Below are 25409 nucleotides of genomic sequence, written 5' to 3'. Positions count from 1 at the left end.
TATAGAGAAACTACGAAAGAAAGAAAAGTAAGAGAGAGAGAGAGAGAGAGAGAGAGAGAGTGAGCGAGCAAGCAGAGGCATGAGGTCAATTCCCAGCACCCATACCCACTTACAAATGCTTGTAACTGCAGCTCAGGGATCCAATACCGGTGGCCTCCAAGGGTACCTGCACCCCCCTATATCAGTCCCATGTAACTAAAAATAATACATTTTGACTGGAGAGACAGCTGTGTGGTTAAGAGCAATTGTTGCTCTTGTAGAGGGTCACATGGTGGCTCACAGCTATCCTTAACTGCAGTTCCAGGGGATCCAACACCCTCTTCTGTCTTCTTCAGGAACTAGGCACACATGTGGTGTACAGATACACAGGCAGGCAAAACATTCACACACATTAAATAAAATAAGCTTAAAAACCATTTAAAATAAAATAACTCTGGGACTGGAGAGATAATTCAGGGGTTAAGAGCACTTGTTCTTGACCCACGTTCAAGTCTCACCATCCTCACAGTGGTTCACAATAACCGGCAATTTAAGTTACATGGGATCTGATACCCCTTTCTGACCTCCCTGGGACCAGGTATGCATGTGGCACACATACATAACATATACAGGTCAAGCACTCACACATAAAGTAATAAAAACAATCTTAAACTCACCAGCCAGGCGGTGGTGGTGCACACTTGCCTTCAATCCTAGCACTCAGGAGGCAGAGGCAGGTGGTTCTGTGTTTGAGGCCAGCCTGGTCTACAGAGAGAGTTCCAGGATAATTTGAACTACATAGAGAAGCCCTGTTTTGAAAGATAAAACAACCACAAAAACCTCAAACCAAAAAGACACAAACCACTAAATATTTGCTAGGGATGTAGCTCAGTGGTTCAAAACTTCCCTAGGATGCACAAGGCCCTAGGTTCAATCTCTAGTGACTTAATCAATGCTATAAATGTGCATGCCACACCGAGAACAAAGAAGCAAGGTGCTACAATGAAATAACCACTAAACTTTCTGAAGCCCTAAATGAGATACGTCTACAATCCATCCATATTTTTGCTGCTTTTTTCTTTGAAAGTATATTGCTCCACTTAAAGCCTCAAATGCCCAACCCACTTGTCTAATGGTAATATGATCACAGTGCTTACCTGTGTTAAAGTTCCTAGAAGTCAATAGTAAGTACTAAATAAATCTGAAGCGTAGGAGCCAAAGGAAAAGGAAGGAAAAAAATTAAGTAGCATGTAACCTCAATGTTATTAAGTCCTTCCCATAAAAATGCCAAAATGCTATTAATTTTATTTCTCTAAAGCCATTACTAAGCTCAAGTTTGGTTGATTCTATTAAACGCTGTAACCTTACTGTAATTAGAAGTTGAGAAATTTAATGAGTTTAAATGCAACATGGCACAGATGCCTTATTATACCAACTAGTTAACACAGTATTTGTTTTCTACATTAATTTTACTTGCTAATCAAAAATACTGCTTTCTCCCAAATAACATCAAAATAAAATTGCTGACCCTGCAATGGCAAAACCAACACCACGTTTGCAACAAGGTCGCTGGGATCCTTTCTCTTGAGCTGGTGGTTTCTAGGACAAATGTAGGGTTCCATGTACATTCAAGTGAATTACTAAAACTCAATCGCAGACTCATGCTTTGCTATACACATGCATAACACAGCTTCCATATTAAATGTCTACACAGAGCATGTCCGTGAATATCTAGGAACGCTGATGCATAACAGATTCATCTCCAAGTTAATAGACACTATGTCTTCGGGGGGGGGGAAGACTCAGAATATATACAACTGTGTATGTTTTCAGATGTCAACAGTGTACACAGAGTAGCAATGAATTCTCCAGGAAAAAGATTATTTAGGAACCCTTCTGTGAGAACAGTGTTCCCTATTAACACCTCATATCCAACATAAGTTATTCCTACTGTCAGTGGCTACGTGAGCTCAAAACTCTCCCTATTTCCTTAATTCTTTCCTCAAATACTCCAAAGAGCAGCCAATGGTCTAACAAAATCTGATCTGATTATGCAAATCTCCTCTTTAGCCAAAAGATTTTCAGAAAGGCCCATCGATTTTTTGTTTTGTTTTTCAGGATTTATTTTTATTTTGTGTGTATGAAATGTTTGTCTCCATGGCGTGTATGTATGTATTACAAGATGCATACCTGGTGCCCAAGGAGGCCAGAAGAGGGAGTTGGATCCAGTGGAGCTAGAGGTACAGATAGTTGTGAGCTGTGATATAGGTGCTAAAATCTGCGTCCTTCTTAACCACTGAGCCATCCTGCCAGGCCTGCCCACTGCTTTTACGATAACATGGACTACCTCTCAAGTTTCAATCTCTTAAAATCCCTCTAGCTGGGCAGACTTTTGAGTTTTAGGACAGCCAGGGCTACAGAGAGAAAGCCTGTCATGAAAAACAACAATAAAACCCCTCTAAAACTCCCAGCCTTATTTACATATTTACCAAACTATAGAGTTTGGTAAATATGTCACCTATTAACATTTTTTAAAAATCAGTAATACCCTAATTTGTATACTGTATCCTATTACTTAAAACAGATAAAATTGAGCATCTGCAAACACTAACATGCTCTCGCACATCCTGGTCTGTGCTCCCAGCTGTCCCTTCTACTGCATCTTTTGTCTTTCACAGCATAGGTTAAGTCTGTTTCCAGAATGCCCTGTGTACATATGTATCCCAGCACTTTTATTCTGCAGGACAACTGACTTTTTACTTGTTTTCCCATCTGAAGGGACACACTGAACTTCGCACCTGCTTCCTCAGCCCCAAAGACAGTGCAGGCTGGATATCTGCTGAATGAATGGCTATCGGCAATTAAAGAACATCTTGGCTCTAGGTCACCCTATTTAAAGGCTTCAGAAAAGGATGCATTCGACTCTGGTAGAACATTTCAGTGATTCAGGTTATTATATTTGGGTCAGGATTTAAGTAGGTGGTGAGCATTTGCCTGGCAAGCACAAGGCTCTAAATTTGGTCCTCAGCTCCCTAACACAAGAACAAAAACAAACAGAAACACCAACAACTAGCACACAGAAAAGATAACTTTTCCCTTCCTTTTCTTCTTCCCAGTCCTGTTAATTATATTTATTATTTTTCTTATTTTTAATTTAAAATTATGTTTTCTTGCTGTTAGCCTTTCTTTTGTCTTTTTATGAATTAGACCTTTTTATGAGTAACATGTAAAATACATAAAACATATATGTATAGCTTAAATGAATGTAACAGATACATATGAAAGACTTCCCAGGTTAATGAAAAGCAGTCAGTTCTTCTTCTACTGTGAAGCCTTCCTCACTGTACACATGCATTTTTTTGTCAGACAATAAAAGGGATTTGGGGACCAGTCCTTAAATCCATAACATCGTATGCTCCTACAAAGATAAAAAGAGTCAGCAAGAAGCCTGGGCTTATGTGTGCTTCTGTCTGTGTGTTAGGACTTACCCACAACCGCGCCTACACAGACTAGGGCACTGGTGTAACCGTAAAGGTGGGATAAGTTGGTGTTTCTAAGGCAAACACCGAAAACTAAAAGCATGTTCTTATTAAGCTCCAGCCTTGAACCAAACCTTGATAGAAAAACCACATAAAGTTTTAAAGATATTGTTTCAAAAAAATACAAATCTAAGCCAATTACCTATATTATTTCACCTCCACTGTGCTTAGGAAAGATATTTTAGGTGAAAAGTTGGCATTATGGGATTGTACAATTCCAGCCATCCAATAGGCTTATTCCATACAACCAGAACAGGGGTTCTCTCTGCTCACAGCAGGCATCCAACAGGGTAGCACATATATGCTCTCTGAGTGAGAAAGCAACACCTTCTCACATACAACCCCCTGGAGAGATGGGGAAGGGGAGGGGGAGGACTTTACACCTGCAGAATCCTAACTCGATCAGCACTAGGGCTGGGAAAAACACCACATAATTTTTTTAAGAAGGGGAAAAAAGGTTTTCTGATAAAGAAGAATCATCTGAAGCCATTTTCTTTTCCTTAGGAGCCAGTAGGTATAATGATTCAACAAGCACTCGGTCTTCATGGACTTAGGCAAGCCCTAGTGACTGAATAAGCAAACTGCCTAAAGGACAGCTGTCAGAAGTTTTACCCTGGTGAAAAACACTATAAGCATAGTGTTGTCATATTAATTAAGGTACCTCAACTTCAAGGCACACCTGTCTCTGGGCCTTTGGATAATCAAAATGACCACTAAAAATAGAACAGTAGTATCTCCAATGGGGCAGACATGAGCCACCTCCCTGCCCACGTCCTAGGGGACTGATGTGACCTGGGATATTCATATGTTTTGCAGGACAAATGAATACCTATCTAAATGTAGCCCTGTTTAGTTTTTAGTCTATCCTATTGATGCTAGGAGGTAAAGCGACAAACACATACAACTCTTAGCCCACAATGAAAATCCACAGACTAGCTGAGACATTTGTTGGGGAGGAAAACTGCTTCCCACCAGCAGAAAACTGCTAGTTGTATCGAAAGTCCAGGAATTGATTAACATCTTCAATTTTGTTTTTCTCCCCAATTTCCCTGTCACCAAGAGCAGCCAGCTCTGTCTGTCGGGATGCCCGGGCTGTGTGGCAGTGCTGCCAAAGGCTGCCATTTGCTCCAAGGCACCACCATCTGCAGCAGCACAACATTGTCTCCGGAAAATAAACACATCTGCCCGTGCCAGTGTCCTCCCACTGTGCCGCCCATCTGGAGCAGGTGAGCTGGAAGGCAAGCCTGGGCAAGGGCAAGAGGGGGCGAGCAGGGAAGACGAGGCCCCAAGGGAGATGGCACAGAGGAAGAAGGCCGTGCTTCGTCATGTCACATCCTGCTAACCACATTTGCCAAAAAGCATGTGAAATTACCCTTGTTAGTGATATTCTAATCACATGTAACAAATGGTTGGTTGTGTTTAGGGGATAAGACCTGCAAAGTCAAGGTTTCACCTGGCCCATCTGTTCACCAATCACATGATCCCAAGGCTACCAATAAACAGAAGATGGTCTCGGAGCTAGCCACGTAAGGCATCAAGAGAATAACTCCAGTGCAGAACAGCAGTCTCTCAGCAACAGGATTCTTTCAGAAGAGGAGCACACTGCACCTGCCTCCCATTACTCAAAGCAAATGCTTCAAAACCAGAGCAGAGAAAAGTAGTGGTCACTTCTGAAATGACTAATACCAAAACTTTTCCGGAGTTTCTTCTCCCTTCATTGAAACAAATATATCCAAGCCTTGACATCAAATCTTTATGTTTTATTTCTTGGAAGCAGGGTTGACTAGGGCTTTGCTAAGCGGGTGCTCCACTGCTGAGCTACCTCCGCCCCCAGCCCCCCGCCAACAGACCTTTAGATCATGCCATCTGATCCAAACACCGCACGCTCTCAGCATTGTCAACTAGCTCACAGCAGAGCAGGCGCTAAACCTCCTACGACAGGTTTTAACTATTAGATTTTAAACTACAGGGGATAAGAATGATGAAGCCATTTTTTTTCTGATTAAAATTTTACATGTAATTCCTGCATGTGGAAAATAGAGGTGGGGGTTAATTGGAGTGGAATGAGCTGAGGCTTTATCACACTGATCTTACCTGGTGTTTAATGCCAGTGTAGGGATAAGGGTTGGAAACCAGTATGCCAGGTTAGATAGCCTTCATTATTTCTACTGTTTATTTGCTAAGCATTCGCGCGCGAGAGAGAGCGCAAGAGCGAGAGCGACACCAAGGGTTTACGAAGCACTTCAGGAAAAGGTTCTATGCAGACATTGAGCAATCCCTGAATGATTCCACACTACAGAGGCCAGCATTCTGCTGAAGCTTCAGCACAAAACTCCACATTCCCCAAGGACCCCAGAGTGGGCTGGTTTACACCTCAGCCCACACCAGTGACATGGAGATGGTGTACAGAGCAGATTTTTAAGGAAATCAGATAATCATATAAAAAAACGCAACAGTGGGGCAAGGCAGGCAAAATGACTCAAGGGTTTGCAACCAAGCCTAATGGTCTAAGTTCAACCCCTGAGTCCCATCCCAAAGGCTCCACAGGTGTGCCATGGTATGCACACAGCATGTGCACGCGCACACATACAAAAAAGGGCTTGAGTGACAGAGCACATACTTAGCACGCCTAAGGCTCATTCAAAACCCCAAACTAGGAAATATAAGCTTAATTCTCACTCAATAAAAACCCAGGAGACTTTTTCCTGTTTTTTTTTTTTATGAATTAAAATATTTTATTAGGCTGGGCAGTGGTGGCACACACCTTTAATCTCAGCACACGGGACGCAGAGAGAGGTGGATCTCTGTGAGTTCGAGGCCAGCCTGGTCTACAAGTGCAAGTTCCAGGACAGGCTCCAAAGCTACAAAGAAACCCTGTCTCAAAAAAATAAAAAACACAACAAAAAATTTTTTTTATTAGGTCCTAGGTTCAAGCCAAGGTGACAGATAGCATGGAGAGAAGGGGTTAATTAACTGGAATTTCAATAGCCCTTCATAGCTAGTGGCGATCATACATCCTGGGGAGGTCTAGAACAAAGCTATGGAACAGATGCTTGGTGCTGATTTATTTCTATATTCTCTGTCAATACTAGCAAATTCCTAAAGCCCCCACTGTAGCAATTAATCAGTTCAATTAAAGATCAACAAATAAGCTGGGTGGTGGTGGCACACGTCTTTAATCCCAGTACCTGAGAGGCAGAGGCAGGTGGATCTCTGAGTTTGAAGCTAGCCTGGTCTACAGAGTGAGTTTCAGGACAGCCAGCGCTACACAGAGAAACCCTGTCTCAAAAAAATCAAAACTCAACAAACAAAATCAACAAATAATTTCCCATAAAGATAACTTATAACCATTAAATTGCTTCTTTAAATGGTAATAGGGGCATTAAAAACAAAATCATTTATTAATCATTACATGTTTTACATAATGTACAAAGAGCTTTGCATGATTATCTCTTAATCTTTATAATAATCCCATAAAGTCCTATTATTTTGTAAATAGGGACACTGATCTTTGAATTAGTTCAAAGACATACAACTAGCAGTAGTCTAAAGACTATTCAACCACAATTCCAAATCGTTTGCATTTTATTGACCTATTACACAACTCATTATATACACACACTGTAGTAAATGTCCTCCAACCTGATACCACTGGTAAGCACGTGCGCACGCACACACTGAATATCAAACACTCTAAGCTATAGACATGGAACTTCACAGACATAAAGTCTGGTTAATCCAAAGTATGGCTCACGTGTCAAACAATGTCACCTTGTAAATATACCAAATGTAATAACTTTAGGAATATACAACACTATTATTTCTCTCTGTAGAATAAAATAAAGTACTGAGGTTAGAGGGGATGGCTCAGCAGTTAAGAGCATTTGATGCTTTCAGAGGCTCTGTGTTCTCTTCCTAGCACCTGTATCAAGTCACTCACGATCACCTGTAACTCTAACTCCAGGGAATCCAATGTCCTCTTCTTGTCCACCTAGGCACCTACACACACATGCGCACATGCACACCCATATATACTTAAAAATAAAAATCTAAATAACTAAAGTACAAATTCCTATTTTAGAATCCACTCTGAAAAGGGACTAGAAGAACAAAGAAGCACAGGCAGAGGCAGTCAATACATACCAGAGCGCCCTGTCATTGTGCACGAGGGATAAGTATTTGTTTAGAACATCAAACATTTCGGCTAGCAGGGAAGATTACATGGATGCACTGCATTTTCACGAAGCAAATTCCCACTCTTATCTCAATTCTAAAAGGAGCATAATTCATTCAATGTCTGCAGCATTTAACAGTAAATCTATTATTGTGCCCAAAGCTCGAATTCTTATTTCAGTTCTGCTTGGTAAGTCAGAGGAACATTCTACACAAGAAGCTACGGCATACTCCTTGCATAACACAGGGTGTTCTTCTGGGTGGTAGGAAACCAATTTTGTCCCACACTTCTCCCTCAAAGATTAAATAAAAGATCCCTAACTTTTCACCCAGATAAAAATAATGCACATAAATCTGTCTTCACCTTGCAATCCATTATGTCTGTGACTTATTCTTAAAAATAATGATCACTTATACAAATATTATATATAGACATACATGCAGGCAAAACACATACGTTAAAAAAAATTGTATATTGGATCATTGAGATTGCAAAGCCCTTGGTCAAAGCTAGCACTGGGACAGATTCTATTTAGGGAGATGTTTGGGGTCTGGTATTGGGCACTGGAAAATAAAAGTGCTTTAAAGATCTACAGTAGGTCTAGAAAGATGGCTCAATGGTTAAGAGTCTGTACTGCTCCCAACACCCATGTCAGGAGGCTCCAGCTCCAGAGTGAGCCAATGCCATTGACCTCTTTAGGCGCATGCAGTCATGTGCACATATTCATACACAGACATACAAATACAGCTTTAAAAGTAAATCTTTTATTTATTTAATAAATAAATAAATATTTAAAAATAAAACCAACAGCAAGCAGGCATATAAAAGGCTCAACACCCACACTTGCTTTGATTACACGTGACTAAGTTTAAGAAGGTAGATGAACCCAAAGCATCAAAAGACGAATGCCCTAAACTGCTACTGAAGAACCAAAGAGTTGACCTTAAGGTAAACAGTCAAATTATGGTACAATTACTGCCAATTTGTCTGACCTGCTGTGTGCCCTGAACTAGTCCCTCTGCCACTTTATGCTTTTCACAGTATCAGCAAGAGAATCAACTATTATCTGTCTCAGTGGAATAGTGAGTAGATTAAATTATTAAGCAAAATGCTTTGGGCAAAAGTCATATGAATGTTAAATATTATGATTTACAAGTATTCATTTTCCTGGCACTCCTGTGGGGTTAGGAAGTTATCTGGATATCATAGATAATAAATAGGCATGGGGGTAAGGTCACATGGTAAGAGTCTATTTACTTAGTCCCTATGGAGAAAATACACACCCTTTGGCAAACGTGTGAACTTCCTTGGCACACCCTACACAGTCTTAATCTCTAAGTCAACTTTGCCTCTTTTAACATGAGAGAGAGAATGCTACAGTACAAGACCAGAAAAAAAGAAGACAACTCCCCATGCTTGGCTGAAGAGTCACAGAAAGCTAGGGATTACCTCCCTCCATTACTATGTAGGGACCTTCAGCTACAGTTGAACAAAAATAAGAACACCTCAAAAATTTTTTGGCACTTTCTTACAAAATTCACCATATTCTAACTTGGGGTGATGGGAGGCAGAGGCAGGCAGATCCCTATGAGATCAAGGCCAGCCTGGTTTACAGAGCTAGTTCCAGGACAGCTAAGACTATACAAAAAAACAGTGCCTCAAAATAAACAAACAAACAAATATCAGCATATTGTTACTCACAAACCAGCAATCACACTCCTTAGTATTTACCAAGAAAATTGAAAACATCTAAACAAATCCAAGATGCAAACTGCCTCAAATTGGAAGTAACAAAGATGTCCTTCAGTAAAGGGCAAAGAATAAATAAACTGCTGTATACTAAGAGCCTAAAATTGCTTTTTTTTAAGTCTCAGGGAATGGGGCAATTTATCACAACAAACACTACACCTCTCTTTTGAGGCAGTGAGAGGCTCAGCAGGTAAAGACAACTGCCTTCACGCCTGTCAACCTTGCAGCTTGATCCCTGCAACCCACAAAGTTGGAAGGCAAGAACCAACTCCTCTAACTTTTTTCTGACCTCCATACCCACATCACATACAAAATAAACATTAAGAAAACAAAAAACCAAAACGTTCTTTTAATTTACTTCTTAAAATAAGGCATCTTATCACTACATTTTTGGGGCTGACCCAGAACTAGCTATGTAGACCAAACTAGCTTTGAATTCAATAACCTTCGTTAGTCTCCCAAGCAACAAAATTAGATAGTAAAAAGCAGTAACAAAGGAAAACAAACCCAAGGGAATTAAAAAGGGATGAATAGCAACTGGAAGGTTTCAGGAAAGCCAAAAAGGGGCCAAAAATACCGTTCATGTCTAAAAGAAATATAAAAGCACCTATCTTTCTGCTGTTATGGTAGGCCACTAGCTGCACTGCTTACCCGACTCCGAAGACAGTCAGCCAGGTTTCGACGTGTGAAATTAGCTGCTGCCGTGGGGGACAATTCATAGCCTGTACAATACATAAAGAATCGTATCTGAGTGCAGCAGAAGAAAACAGCATCCACCCAAATCACTTCTCTATACCCTTTCTTTTTTTTTTTTTTTTTTTTTTTTTTTTTGGTTTTTCGAGACAGGGTTTCTCTGTGGCTTTGGAGCCTGTCCTGGAACTAGCTCTGTAGACCAGGCTGGTCTCGAACTCACAGAGATCCGCCTGCCTCTGCCTCCCGAGTGCTGGGATTAAAGGCGTGCGCCACCATCGCCCGGCTATACCCTTTCTTTTTAAAGACTTGAGCTCCTCCTGTTTCTGTCTCTAAGTGCCAGGATTGCCGGTGTGCACCACCACAATATTCTAACTGTGACTATTGTTAAAAGCCATTTTTATTTACCTATGTTTTCTAAAATATGATCTTGTGTAAACGGGGTCTCTTAAGTCAGGCTACAGGTGAGGATGGCCTTGAACTCCTGATCATCCCACCTCCATCTTCAAAACTGTACTTACCCGGGTAACTTAGGGTCTTTAAAGGCTAGCCTTGCAAACACAATTTTTCTTTTAGGCACTGACGTTTAGAACCTAAAACACATGGAACAAGCTACTCTTCCTAATCTTATCCAGTTGACCCCTCTCAGGACAGCCGAAAAAACAGCACCAGTCTTCAGGAGCACTCTCAGACCCTTCACACTAAGTATGTGTAAGCCCAAATAGCATATGTTTTAGGTACCTGAATGGCAGGCTCCGAGTCCTGATCACCCATAAATTTCCAGCGTATTAAGTACAGTGTTTAACACTAGTAAGATCTTCAAAAATACTTAAGTAAGTGGGTACATAATGCTAAATGTACTGCCTAAAAAAATGTATGAATGGATGTTAACTAATCATTTTATAGATGTGATCATATAAAAATTAAACTAAAGCTATATTCTGTCTTTTTGCTTTTTAAGATGGTTTCTATGTGTAGCCCTAGTTGTCCTTGAACTCAGAGACCCGCCTGCCTCTGCCTCAAGTCCTAGACATTTGTAAACCATCATGTGGGACTGGAACCAATCAGATCCCCTGCAAGAGCAGCTCAAATGCTCTTAACTACTAAGCCATTTCTCCAGCCCCAGTACAATGTGACTGGTGTACTCATGAGAGAAGATCTGGACAGAAACACGGAGGGAAAGTCATGTAAAGGCACAGAGGGAAGATGGCCACCTACAAGTCAACGAAAAGGACTCAGAAGAATTCAATCCAGCTAACTCCCTGACCTCACACTGTAGCCTCCTGAGATATGAAAGGATTCTGCTGTTCAAACTGCCCGGTCTGTGGAACCTTGTTACGCGGCCCTAGAAAACTAATGCATCAGCCAAAGCTACCCTCCAAATCTTACCCACCATTCCGCATCTTATAAAGCTGCACGTTTTTCTGGATATATTCTGCAAATTGTACAGTGTCCCCAGCCTCTCCAACACACAGGAGTAAGATTTTTTCACTCATCTTAAACATCTTGTCATGATCTGCTCAAAGAAAAAAAAAAAAATCCATATTAGAAAACATCACCACAGAAACAAAAAGTCATTTATTATATGCAACCATAAACAGGCCTTCTAATTACTAGCTGAATAATTTACTAACCATTATTATTATAAGAATAGTTCCACTAACCAACAGGTTAACTACATATTTTACTAAGGTTAATTTCAACTGAAAATTGTATATGAAAGCAGACTATTTAAAACATTTAAAAAATGTGGGGGAAGGCAGGGTTGGAGAGACGGCTCAGCAATAAAGAGCACTGGCTGCTTTTCAGAGAACCCAGGTTCAATTCCTAGCACTGACATTAGGATTCACAACCATCTGAAACTTCAGTTCCAGGGAATCCCACACCTTCTCTTGACCTCTAGGGGCACTGCACACATGTGCATACACGCACCTATACATATAAAAATAAATAACTATTTTGTTCTAATTACAATTTCGGGCTATAGATGTATCAGAGTGAGACAGCATATGCTGTGTGCATGTGAGGTCCTGAGTCCAGTCTCTAGCACTTAATTAATTAATTTAACAATAAAATTTAAGCTTGACACGGGGTCACATGCTTTAATCCCAGTACCCCAGAGGCAGAGGTAAGCTGATCTCTGTGAGCTGGAGCCCGCCTGCCTGTTCTATATGGTATGCTACAAGACAATTATTACTACATAGTGAGAACCTATCTCAAAATACAAAACAAACAAGCAACAAAAAACAATTTAAGAACATTTAAAATACAAGGAATAGAAAAATGGGGTGGGAGGGAGTGAGGCAAACTGAAGGAATCCAGACTACAGTGATTACCTTGAGGCACAAGACTAGGCTCAAAGTTCTGTTACTACAAATACAAATGTTATATAAACATACAAAAAATGTGAAAGGAATGGATTCTACAGTTCAAATTAAGGAACCATTTCAAGAAAAAACAATCAGCGGAGACTTCAAATCTCAAAGTAAACGACTGCACTTCCAAAACAAAAAGAGAAGTAGCTGCCAAAGAAGAAACTTTAAGGAACGCGCTAACAGGGAGCTATCTAAATACCTAACAAAAACCGTACTACTCTAACCTTATCTAGCTGAACCAGACTCATTCAGATTAAATAGATAAATAATTAATCAGGCTGTAATTGTTGCCTAGGGAAGAGAGCTCAGTATTTAGTCTCAGCTTCAGAGGAGAGCTTAACTCTTCCTATCTTCCCCTGCTTTCACTTTCCATTTCTCTAACAGTGCTGAGTAATCTCCCCTGGGAGACATGTTTTCCTGCATGAAAGCTTTTGAAATGTCAAAATCTCTTAATAGGATTTAAGGAACAAATGCAACTACCAAATACTTTACAAGTGTTGGAGAGTTGTAGACACTAACAATGAATGTGGATTTTTAGACTGGGGGGAGATCCTACATAAAATATGCCTATAGACAATGTTAAATTGCCTTAAAACTCCCAAATAAACAATTTTTCACTTGCTACACATTCAAAGACTGTTAGTTTGTAAAGTTGTTATAAAAGGAAGATTCATTTACGTACGCACGCACAGGGCCAGAAGGGTAGATATTCTAAGTTCCTGACAATGGTAAAAAATGAGCAATTTTGATTTCCTTCTTTTGCTTATTAGTATTTTCCAAATCTCTATACTTAACATGCTTCATCTTTGTAAGAAAACATAATTTAATAAGTTTACATTATTTTTAGAAGCAAGAAAGGATAAGCATCATGGCTCAGCAGGTAAAAAAAGCACTTGCCCCCCTGAATTCAATCCCCAGAACCCACACAGAGGAAGGAAGAGAAATGACTTCCGCACACGTGTGTGACATGTCTGTACACACAATATCGAGGAGCAAAGTAGTTCTTGTTGGGGAGTGAGTTTACAAACTTATATCACATTTCAGCAAAAAGGCTAAGATTCTAGGCCGTAAACTGTTAATTATGAAATGTGATTCAGGCAAATTTACCTTAAACAGGGAGCATGTTCACGTTCACAAAGGACAGCCTTCAGAACAGGGCTGAACAAGACACCGCACAGCTCTAGGACGTTCTTACCCTCAATAAACTCACAGCACCCACACACAGACAGCCAGATGAGAACAAGCATGTAATGCCACGTGGGCACACTGAGGGGAACCGACCAGACATGCATTCTGGTCAGACACAGTTACCAAAAATATGTAAGTGGTGACACTATCACTTCCGAATGCCTAAGTCACAGGTAAGGAAAACTATTACACTTAGTGTTAGACAACAGAGTCTAAATCACATATGCTGTGGGAACTCAGAACAGCAAGTTTCTGGAGACCTCTGAGTAACTTAAAAAGGCATTCCGTTTAGGGCAAGAGAAAAAGGCATGAACTTAACTACATATCCAAGCAAGCGGAGCTGACCCACTTAGCCTCACCAGCAGGCATTTGGAAGATGTCCTCTTCCTAGTGAGCAGCATGATGAAGAAACAATGCCTGGCAGGATTCTGAGCCTGTATTTTGGTACACGCCTATAACTCCAGTCCTGGGAGGCTAGGTTACATGAGAAGTACCAGGCCAGCCAGGGCTACATAGTTAAGACCCCATTTCAAAGAGCAAAAAGCCCTCCTCCCCTAAAAGCATTGACAAAACAAGCCTCTCCCCAAATCACTACTGTTCATCACTCGTGCCTGCTCTACACAGATTCCCTCAGACAACTCTAAACCCTCTACCCTAAGTTTTTCACACCAGTTTAGTGCAATCATTTCCAACTCATTTTCAAAAACTTGCTCAAATGTATCCTTTTTCTATTCCATACACTTTTTTCTTTTCTGTGGCTATTCATAGGACTTACTCCTAAAATTGTTAATCTAAAAACTGGCCAGCCTAAACTGGGAGGTGGTGGCACAGGCCTTTAATCCCAGTGCCCCGGAGGCAGAGGCAGGGGGATCTCTGTGAGTTCGAGGTCAGCTGGTATTACAAAGTGAGTTCCAGGACAGCCAGGGCTACACAGAGAAATGCTGTCTTAAAAAAGCAAGCTTCCCCCAACCCCCACCCCCACAAAAAACTACCACCACCAAAAACAAAAATGGGTGGGAGAGAGAAGTGTAGCTGGAATGTAAAATAAAAATTTTTTTAAAAAGCACTTAAAAAAAACAATAACAAAAAAAAAACCTAATCTAACACTAACTAGTAATACTTCTATCACACAAAAAGCATCTTGTATTTACTTCCTAGGTTTTTCTTTGATTTTTTTTTTGAGACAGAGTCAGAGTCTCATTAACATAATCCTACAACAGCCTTGAATTCATTATGCAGACCGGGGTGGTCTCCAGCTAGAGATCATCCTGACTCTGCCTCCTATGGGATGGGATTAAAGGGAAACACTGCGCCTGGCTCTCCTTGTTGTGCTTTTTTCTGCAGGTTTCACCTAAGAAGCTGCACCCCCTGTAACAACGACCAGTACAGTATGGATAAGGGCCTGGAGCACATTCTCCGTCTCAAAGCCATTCACTATCCCTGTGATGAAACACAAGACACCCTGACTGCTCTGCCCACACACCTCATGCTAAAATCACCTGCTCTTCAGAGCCTCACTCTTCAAAGCAACGGGCAAAGTGACCCTCACAGCAGACTGTGGGGAGACTGGTTACAAACAGAACTTCTACAAACTAACCATAAATTTCATAAAGTCTCTTGAGAAACAATTCATACTGCAGGTGTATGACTTCAAGTTCTTCAGAAAGAACAGAGCTCAAGCAAAGTTCATAGAGTTCTTTCTGTTTTCCCAGATGGGAGCTCCAGGCTCACGACCAGACAGGTGCCTTTTTCTCTGTAAAAGCGGCCAGTCATCTGTGCTGCTTCACCTCCCATCCTACGCTTCAGGAGACTCCAGCATCGACACTTCTTCCAGAGACCAGGATTAACTGCTCTTTGCCTTCAAAGCTTTCCCTAACCTCTACAACCAGAATCTCCCTCTCACCACTGTTACCTAAAAACAGCCCCCTCTTCCTATTAGCGCAAAGTTTGAGGGCTTTCGTCATGACAAATCAAACACTTTCTGGCTTGTTTTATAATTATATATACACATATCTAAATCTCTTATTGAATAACTGTGTGTGTGTGTGTGTGTGTGTGTGTGTGTGCTATACACATAAGAGTGCATGGGTACACCTGCCTGTGCCCAGGACAGAGAAGGACATCACTGTATTTATTTTCACAAAGCAGCTCACCCTTTGGGCTTGACTGACTGGCCAGTGAACTCCCAGGATCTGTGTTCGTTGCTCCCAACAGTGGTTAGAGGCACACAGCCATGTATGCCTTTTTTTTTTTTTAAAAAAGCGAGTACTTGAGACTTAAATTCTGATCTGCATGCTTGCACAGCTACTCAGCCATCATCCCAACTCTGCTAATTTCTTCTAAAACAGGGACTACACAGCATTCTTTCCCCACCTCCTTTCAGCACTTAGCAATGTAAAGTAAGTACACAGAAGTGTCCGAAATTTGTTAAATGAATTTCTAATTCACTGGACAAAAGCAAAATACCTTCTAAACATGCCTATGATCAATTATGAAAACACACTCTAAGATTTTGTGGGTCAATTGCCACTATAAAAGCAGCAGCTGCGTATAGTAGTTATGGGTAAAAGGGATCATATTTCACAAACCGTCTACTAACTTGTTTTTGCAGTGCTAAAAACAGAACCCGGACCTTGCGCATAGCAGGACTGCACTTCACACCGAACTGTATGTAGCCTCAGTCCCAAGTCACACAGGTTTCTGGGTTATTACCTGGGTCTGCCACTTGTAAGCTTAGGAACTTTTTCTTTAATAATTTAAAAAGTATGTATTTATTTAGGGACTCTTTCTTGTTCTGCGCATGCATCACAGAAGGGGTGTGGAGGTCAGAGGACAGACAATCCGCAGTGAATCAGTTTCACTCTCTACCATCTGGGCTCTGGAATCAAATTCGGGCAGGCAGGCCTGGCCAAAAGCACCTTTCCTTACTGAGCTTTTCTGACATCTCCTTAGGAAAGGTTTTTGTTTGTTTGTTTAATATTCTGTGTCCAGCTAACTCTACAAAGAGGGGATATAATAGTGCTTATGGCTGGACACACCTGATACACAAATGCTTCTGTTTGTTAAGTATTTGTCCAGTGCTAAACTCTTACACATAATCCTCTCAACAAGTTTTATGTTGAACATTATTAGTTGAGAGATAAGAAAATCTGAGCACTGAAAAAATAACGTACAAAAAGCAAAGCAAGTAGAGAGACACCATCTCTGCTCGCATTAACTATTTAAATACAAGGAAAACCTAGCAGCAGGTGAAAGCTGAAGAAGGAGGATGTGAGCTGGGCAACTGAAGACAGCCGAAGCAAACTGGAATCGCCATAGTCGGGCCCCAGTCTCACTCTCCCCAGGATCCCACCCTAGGGCGCCCGCAAACTAGCCTCTACTAGTGATCGCGGAAACTTAACCAGCAATTCGGAGGTCTGAGGAGCCTAGCACCGAGCACACGCTTCAGCTCCTACAAACTGAATCCCCCACCCTGGGAAACTCTCACTTAGCAAGCGGCAACTGGGCAAGGCCAGAGCACAGCCAGGGTCCTAAACTTGTCTGCCAGCTTCCTCGGTTCTAAATCCTGCCGTGCTGGAAGGGCAGAGCAGGGCTGAGCTCCGTCTTCCAAGCTGTCCTGGGGTTCACCCTACACTTCTCCAACTTCCGCCGACTGCCCCTACACCCAGGCCCGCCGGGCCTCCTCTGCTTCTTCTCACCGTCCTTCATCTGGACAATGTTGGTGGCGGCCACCCGATCGGAGGCGACGAGGACATAGTCGGGGCCCTGGATGCCGATGAGATACTCCATGGTGGCGGGAAGCGTGAGGCAGCAGGGTCTACGGGGAGAAGGACTTCCCGGGTTCACGGCCTCACCAGTGAGACAGCACACCCGGACGAAGCTGGGCGTGACGCACACCGCGCGACAGCCCGGGCAGTGGCGCGGACCAATGACGTCAGCTCTCGCGAGAGCGCAGAGACCCGGCGTGAAGTGGTTCAGGTGTCATTTAATAACGTACCTGTGGGTTATGCAATGTTCGGTTTCCTTATCTACCAAAATCTGTGCGAAGATAAAGCCGCGCCCTGTGTGAGAAGTGCCAGCGCATGTGGGTCTTCAGGTTTCTGTTTCGTTGCTCGGTAAACTGGCTGAAGTCTTGTCCTGCTAGCTAGATTGGAGAAAAACCATTTTGAGCCCTGGAGTTAGGCACCAGCCGGGGCAACATAGGGAAACAAACTTCACAAATAGGGCAAACAAAAACTACTTGGTCGTGGTCCGCTCTGGAAATCCTAGTATTGGGTAGGGTGAGGCAGGAGGAGGAGGCGTGTCAGTCAAGCCTGACGACCAAAGTTCAATTCCTCGAACCCACGGAAAGAGAACTGACTCCCCAAAGATTTCCTCTGACCTTCACACACACACAAATCAAATTTTAAGTATTTATTTGTTTTGTTGTTTTTTTTTTTGAGACAGGGTAGCCTTGATTGGCCTGGAACTAGCTTAAACACTGTAGACCAGGAGGATCTCAAATTCATAGAGATCTGCCTGCCTCTGCTTCCCCAGTGCAGATAGTAAAGGCCTGGGCCACCATGTCCCACTTAAAATAGTCTCTTGAAGAGAAAGAGTAAGATAGGAGATAGAAAGGACACTGGCTGCTTTTCCGAAAGACCTGGGTTCAATTTCCAGCACCCACATGACAACTCACGGAAGGTTATCTGTAACTCAGACACCTCTTTGGCTTCTTCAGGCACTGCACACACTTGGTGCACACACATATATGCAGGCAAAAACACTCAAAAAATAAATCTTTTAAGGAAAGAAAGGGTAATAGAGGTGTGACTATAATTAAACTACACATAGAGATGCCATAATGAAACATGACTTGATACAATTGATATACCTTAATAAAAAAAAATTACACATTAAGGAGTTGGGGTGTCGCTCAGCAGTAGAATGGATATCTAGCATATTTAAAACTCCAGGGTTCATCTCCACAAAAATAGTAAGAGTAAATTAAATGAGCATTATCTGTTAAATCTATCCGAATAAATGTCTGCACAGGGACATTTGTGCACAGAAGTATGTTGTGTTGCACCACTGTGACAGTGATGAAAAGAGGACCAAGTTCCATGTTTACGAAGAGCTGTGTTACAGATGGTGCTAGCTGCATACAGTGTCCTATTGAGATGGTGCAGTTTACAAGCATGCACAAGGACCTTGGCCTAGAACCCACATGCCTGGCATGGGGCCATGTGTCTGTGAGCCGAGTCAGAGGAAATGAGAGGTGGGGACAACAGGATCCCTGGGAGCTCTTAGGCTGGCTGATTTGGCCTGTATGGTGAATGAGATACCCTGTCTTAAAGCAAAAATTGGAACGTGCCCGAGGACTGACTCTCTCTCTCTCTCTCTCTCTCTCTCTCTCACACACACACACACACATAAAAGATGAAAATGAATTGCCCTACAGTGTGAGATATATTTCATTTAACTGAAAACGAAATTGCTTTCTTATTTGTACTCAGATGCCATTTTATAAAAGAGGAATTTTCGCCTAGGCGTGGAAAATATTTAGGAATATTTTAAGGTCAGTCATATGCAATCATTTAGTGTATGTGATTTAAAGGGAAAAAATTTTCCCTTGAATCTGCCAGAATCCTCCTCTGTCCATCCTGGATTCTGGGATTGTACACACACTCCACTATGTCTAGATCACTTTTTATTGTACATGCATCTGTTTTGTTTGAATGTTTTATCATTCTCAAGTGTTACTTGTATCTCTGTGTGCATGTTTGGGTGTATGTGTTGGGGAACATTATTTTAAGCTGTGTTACTTTTGTTCACGTTGCATTTGTTTAACTTTGTGAAGCTGTGTTACTGTGCCTGTCTAAAACACCTGATGGTCTAATAAAGAGCTGAATAGACAATAGCAAGGCAAGAGAGAGAAATAGGCAGGATTGGCAGGCAGAGAGGATAAATGGAAGGAGAAATCTGGAGAAAAGAGAGATCGGGGAATGAGAGAGGAGGGAGGGGGACTTCAGGAGCCAACCACACAGCCAGACACGGAGTAAGAAGGAAAGAAAAGGTATACAGGAATAGAGAAAGAGAAAAGCCCGAGGCTAAAGATAGATGGGACAATCTAAGTTAAGAAAAGCTAGCAAGGAACAAGCCAAGCTAAGACCAGGCACTCAGAACTAAGAATAAGCCTTCGTGTGTGAGTTATTTGGGAGCTGGGTGGTGGGACCCCCCAAAAGCATAAAGAGTAAAGAGTAAAAAATAACCAACATGTATTGCATGTGTATGCTAGGGATTAAAACCAGGGCCTTCCTGACCTTCCTTTCTTTCTATGTGAAACATACACTTTACCACTGAGTTACAGCACACCTAATTTCTTGGGATTTTTTTTTTTGGTTTGTCTGTTTTGGTTTATTTGAAACAGGTTTGTAGCGTTGGGGCCTGTCCTGGAACTAGCTTTTGTAGACCAGGCTGGCCTCGAACTCACAGAGATCCGCCTGCCTCTGCCTCCCGAGTGCTGGGATTAAAGGTGTGCACCATCGCCACCCGGCTACACCTAATTACTTTGTAATTAATTACGTGAGACAGCATCTTATGGAGCTTTGAACTCACTGTATAGCTGAGGGTGATTTCGAACTCTCCTGAGCCTCTTGCCTCTACCTCCCAAGTGCTGGGATTACAGGCATGTGTCACTACAAAAGGATTTAGTTAAAAAGAAAACAGCCACCTCTTTTTTTAAAAAAAAGGGGGGGGTAATTGCCTCAAGACTAGGTTCTGACATCTGCAACTGAGTCCTCATATGACTTCATGGGAGACAGAGTAAGTTGCAATTCTGTCTCCAAAAACAACTATGGGATTCCCTGTCTCTGCAGAAATTCTAGTAATTACTTTGTTCTGAATCTTCTTCCAAGTCTCTGCCCGTGAGGGTTCACAAAGCCTGAGGAGTCTGGGACAGTCTATCTATCATAGGATGTGTGTCAGGGCCAAGTGAGCTCATTAAGCCAGCCATCTCTCTGAATACAACTACATCCATCATTCCCAAAGAATTCTTTTCTTAAGCATCACTAGATAAAACCCCACTGAAACCCCCTCCTCTCTCTGTGACACATGCACACAATTGTATTTTTAATTGCTTAAATTACATAGTTATGCTGTAACTATATGCTCACATGTAACTCACTAAATATCTCCTTTCATCAAAAATAACCACCCACAAAATGCTTGTATCTTTTATATTTCCCTTTACACATATTAATATTTATTTATTCATTCATTCATTCATTCATTCAAGAAGAAGCAGAACTTTGAATAGGAAGATCTGATACACACATTACATATATGCACATATATACACATAAATGTTTATATAATACATATACATAATTATATATAATATATATATATTGTGTACATATACACAATCTCTTCAGTGGATGCTTCGCTCCTCTCCAAGACTTTTGAAATCCCTTCTAGATTTCAGTCCCTAGAGAGGCCTTAATTTCTTGTTAGTTCAGAAGAAAAAAAAAACAGGCTTGGGACTGAAGAGATGGCTCAGTGGCACTGGCTGCTCTTCCAGAGGAGTCAAGTTCAATTCCCAGAACCCACATGGCAGCTCACAACCTCCTGTAGCTCCAGTTCCAGCGGTCTGACACCCTCACACAGACATCCATGCAGGCAAAACACCAATGCACATAAAATAAAAATAAAGTATGAAAAAAAACAGGAAAAAAAAGAATGAAAAAATGGGCTTTTAAGACCTAAATTATCGTGACAGGGTGTTGGGGGCTGCCCTGCATGGACACCCCTTGTGGATGGGGGTGAGAAGGCACAGAGTCAACGACATAGACTCCAGGAATCAGGTGACACCAAAACCCACTCGCTTATTGAAGATATGGGCAGGCCTCTTATACCCACTCCCAAGGTCCCATTGGCTCAGGCAGACTCTGCTACGTTGTCCTTTCTTCACTGGCATCTCCAGTAGGAATGTCTGTGTCAGCAGTCTCTGGGTATATCAGCAAGCCTTAAGGGGGCTCAGGGACGGAAATACCTGTTGTGCATGCTCATGTGGGTTGGTTTGGACTTGGAGACTGCAGCTTGGGTAGGCTGGCCGACAGTTTCTCCGACAACAGGGGAGATGACTCAGTCGATAAAGTGCCTGTGTTTCAATTATGACTCCAATCCCCAGTCTTCATGTGAAAAAGCTGGGTGGAGTGGTGTGTGCGTTGTCCCAGGACTGGGGAAACAGAGATGGTGAATCCCCGGGGGTCACTGTACAGCCAGCCTGGTTTGCTTGATGAGCTCTTGGGAAAGGAGTGGACAGTGCATGAAGAATAGAACCCAAGGGATAGTGTCTGAGGCTAGCCCCTGACCGCCATGTGCATATGTACACGTGGGCATGTGAACCTGCACGTGTGCACCTGTGCATGTACAGACAGAGGGGCAGGCAAAGAGGGCAGGCGCACCGTGGCTCAGTGACGACCTGAGCGGGTTCTCCAGAATCCACATGGAATAAAGAGAAGACTTAATCCCTCTGATTGTCCTGACTTTCACAAGTGCGCAGTCGCATGTGTGTGTGCCACGTACATACTACATAATAAATAAATGTAATTTTGTAAGAGAAAGGCCTCAACTGTGGTGACTCACTACGAGCCAGAAAGAAACTTTCCTCCAATCAAAGTGTAGAATGGCTTAGGAAGTTTAGAAGAAGTCAGGTTTTGGTGCGGACATGGCCATCTTCAAGAACCACACACAAACAGTGCCTCAAATGGCCTCAAGAACGCTAGTCAGCTAGGTGTGTTGGTGCATGTGCTGGTCTGGGGACAGACAGTACCACAGTAGAGCAGAGAAGACCCAGACAGGTTGGTTTCCATTTGTCCTGGAGCCCGACACTACAGCTCTGGCACGCTTCCCCCTGGGCAGTGAGGGCGTTTGGGAGATGCTGGGAACTAAGAAAAGGGAGTAGGAGTTTCCCCAGGGTTTGTGCATCATTTGCTTTATTTAATGGTCGGGGTAATTAAGTTAGCAGGCTCCATGAGAACCTTTAATGGTCAGGGTCCGCTGCATGTTCTTGGCACTTGCGGAGGGAGACAGAATGGGGCAGGTGGCCTGCCAGAGACACTATGCTGCTCGTTAGAGGCACTGCAGTTGTCACAAGGTCTTTAGGTGGTGAGAAAGACGGCAGGGTAGCTAATAAGATTTGGCAGCTCTGGCTCTTAGTTTCCCCCATGGTAGGGATGTGGGGCAAAGCCTGTACCAGTCACATCAAGGAACTGATCATATGCCCTTGACTGGCCCTCACCAGCGCAGGGGATGGCAGCATGTCCCTGCTTGTCTATACAGGAAGGAGCACAGACATGTATCTTAAACTTCTAGGTACTGTTTTCAAGATGATGGCAGGCAACTGTTCTCCACATCCTGTTGGTCTGTTCCACGGGTAGAACACTGTTGAGTTGATACACATGTTGGCTTTCAGGGGCCCATGGTGCCACATGCACACACACCAGGAAGAGCACCAGCAACCTTTCCAGTTAAGGGAAGTGACCAGTGATTGGCTCTTTAGAAAGACTGTACAAGTCGGTGGCTGTGGCTACATAGTTGTTGGTCTTGAAGAACACTGTGGACAAAGGCTCAGAGGACAGGTAAAACCATAATTAGATTCTGACTTCTTGGATCCCACTGAGTTATGGTGGTGTCATTGGTGATCTGAAAGGGTTTTTGTTGGTGTTTTTTAAATTAAAAAAAAATGCACTTACTTAGAAACCTTCAGAATGTCAACAAAACAGCTACATTTTTTAATTTATTTTATTTTTGGATTTTTTTAAAATATTTATTTATTTATTTATTTATTTATTTATTTATTTATTTATTATGTATGCAGTGTTCTGCCAGCATGTATCCCTGCAGCCCAGAAGAGGGCACCAGATCTCTTTACGGATGGTTGTGAGCCACCATGTGGTTGCTGGGAATTGAACTCAGGACCTCTGGAAGAGCAGCCAGTGCTCTTAACCTCTGAGCCATCTCTCCAGCCCCCTTATTTTTGGATTTTTGAGACAGGGTTTCTCTGTAGTTTTTGGTGCCTGTCCTGGAGCTAGCTCTTGTAGACCAGGCTGGCCTTGAACTCATAGAGATCTGCCTGCCTCTGCCTCCTGAGTGCTAGGACTAAAGGCTTTAAATTTCCATGCCAATTTACAACCCCCAGACTGATGGAATAACACATTATTTTCCATGTCATTCAAGGACAGTCTGAAGCAGCTTGCATCCAAATGCAATCAACAGCTGTACCTATGAATGGTGCTACCTCTGGCTAATGCCTGGTTAATTCTCCTACAAAAGCTGGTCAAGACTCTCTCTCTCTCTCTCTCTCTCTCTTGATTTTTTGAGACAGGGTTTCTCTGTACCACCCTGGAAGTCCTGAAACTTGCTTTGTAGACCAGTCTGGCCTTGAACTCACAGAGATCCACCTGCCTCTGTCTACAGAGTGCTGGCAACAAAGGTGTGTGCCACCTCACCCAGCTGTGAATCATAATGTAAATATCTGATATGTGACCCCTGTGTAAGGGTCATTTGAACCTCAAAGGGGTTGCAACCCATAGGTTGAGAAAAGCTATGATAGACGCTAAAGGAAATTACTTAGAAAACTGCATACTAGCAAGCTTTGTCTAAAATCTTCTGGTAAGACCCTTTTACCTTGTGCACAAAATCTTGCTTTGTGTTATGCCTAGATTAACACCACAGCGAAATGGAACAATTTGCATTTGAGCTAGAAGAAAATTCAGCCTATGTAAAGTACTTTCAGAAAGCTGTTGGAAGTTGGGCAGTAAAGGTACGGCGATGGTCTTTAATCCCAGCACTCAGAAGGCAGAGGCGAGTGGATCTCTGTGAGTTTGAGGCTAGCCTGGTCTACAGAGTGAGTTCCAGATCAGCCAAGACTACACAAAGAAATCCTGTTTCAACTCCCCGCTCCAAAAAAAAAAAAAAAAAAAAGAAGCCGTTGCAAGTATTAACCAGGCTTAAGAAATAGATACCCAGCATGCCTTTCAATATTAGCCAGGCTTAAGAAATAGATACCCGGAATGCCTTTCAAAGCTTTCTTACATGTCTAATTATGCAAGACAGGTCTCCTAGGGCAGATTACGGCTTGACAGGAAACAGTCGCTTTCCAGAACTAGGCTTGCCTGAACTGCCATCCCTATGCCTTGCTTCCTCCTTCCCATCTACTTGTGCACTTGGCATCCTGTGGTTGACCATCTGTGATGTTAGTGTCACTCTTTGTCCCACCCTTGCTTTACAGGCTGGTCTTGGTGTTCAACCACCGGCATCCAATAGCTATGCTTGGCTTTACCACTGAATGTCACCCATATCTCGTTCTTTTGTCTTTTTTCCCTTTTGTTTTTCCAGTGCTGGAGATCAAACTTAGGGCCTTGCATATGCTAGACAAGTGCTCTACCACTGAGCTACATCCAAACCCTTGCCCTCACCGCTTTCCCAGCCCTTCGCATGTGCTACCCGCCCCTCTGGCGAAGCACTCTCAGGGTTCTTGGCTTTACTAGAATCACTGAGAGGAAACACTTCATATTCAAGGCAGTTGTCCTGTTTTAATTTATCTCAATGGTACACTGAGGTTGTCCAACTGAATCAATATTCCAGTTCACTGATTTGTCATGCACAGTCTATATTAAAATCACAAGTGGAATTTTTAACCGTTTTAGTTTCTTTTCCTTCCCCCCTCTC

General features: G+C 42.4%; 1 protein-coding gene and 1 non-coding gene across 3 annotated transcripts in view; one reads left to right on the top strand and one right to left on the bottom strand.

Moving 5' to 3' along the window:
* Positions 1 to 17594, bottom strand: part of Psmb2 (proteasome 20S subunit beta 2) — a 30687-nt gene extending 13093 nt beyond the window's left edge. The window contains exons 1-3 of one of the 2 annotated variants that reach the window (XR_012907502.1): positions 17393 to 17594; positions 11525 to 11647; positions 10093 to 10163 (exon numbers count right to left, since the gene is read on the bottom strand). Coding sequence is in view for 1 of the 2 variants with exons in the window: in XM_075946259.1 (XP_075802374.1) it covers positions 10093 to 10163; positions 11525 to 11647; positions 17393 to 17483 (285 nt within the window). In the remaining variant the exon portion in view is untranslated. The remainder of the gene's footprint in view (positions 1 to 10092; positions 10164 to 11524; positions 11648 to 17392) is intronic. The other variant, XM_075946259.1, reaches the window with a different exon arrangement.
* A 4840-nt stretch (positions 17595 to 22434) lies between these two features.
* Positions 22435 to 22586, top strand: LOC142834525 (small nucleolar RNA SNORA55). Its single transcript, XR_012907616.1, has one exon. It is a non-coding gene; the product is annotated as a small nucleolar RNA SNORA55 (small nucleolar RNA).
* Positions 22587 to 25409: the final 2823 nt, after the last annotated feature.

Source organism: Microtus pennsylvanicus, chromosome 13 (assembly GCF_037038515.1).
Source record: "Microtus pennsylvanicus isolate mMicPen1 chromosome 13, mMicPen1.hap1, whole genome shotgun sequence".
NCBI lineage: Eukaryota > Metazoa > Chordata > Mammalia > Rodentia > Cricetidae > Microtus > Microtus pennsylvanicus.
The sequence above is the reverse complement of the archived record's forward strand: the minus strand, read 5'-3'. Positions and strand labels throughout refer to the sequence as shown.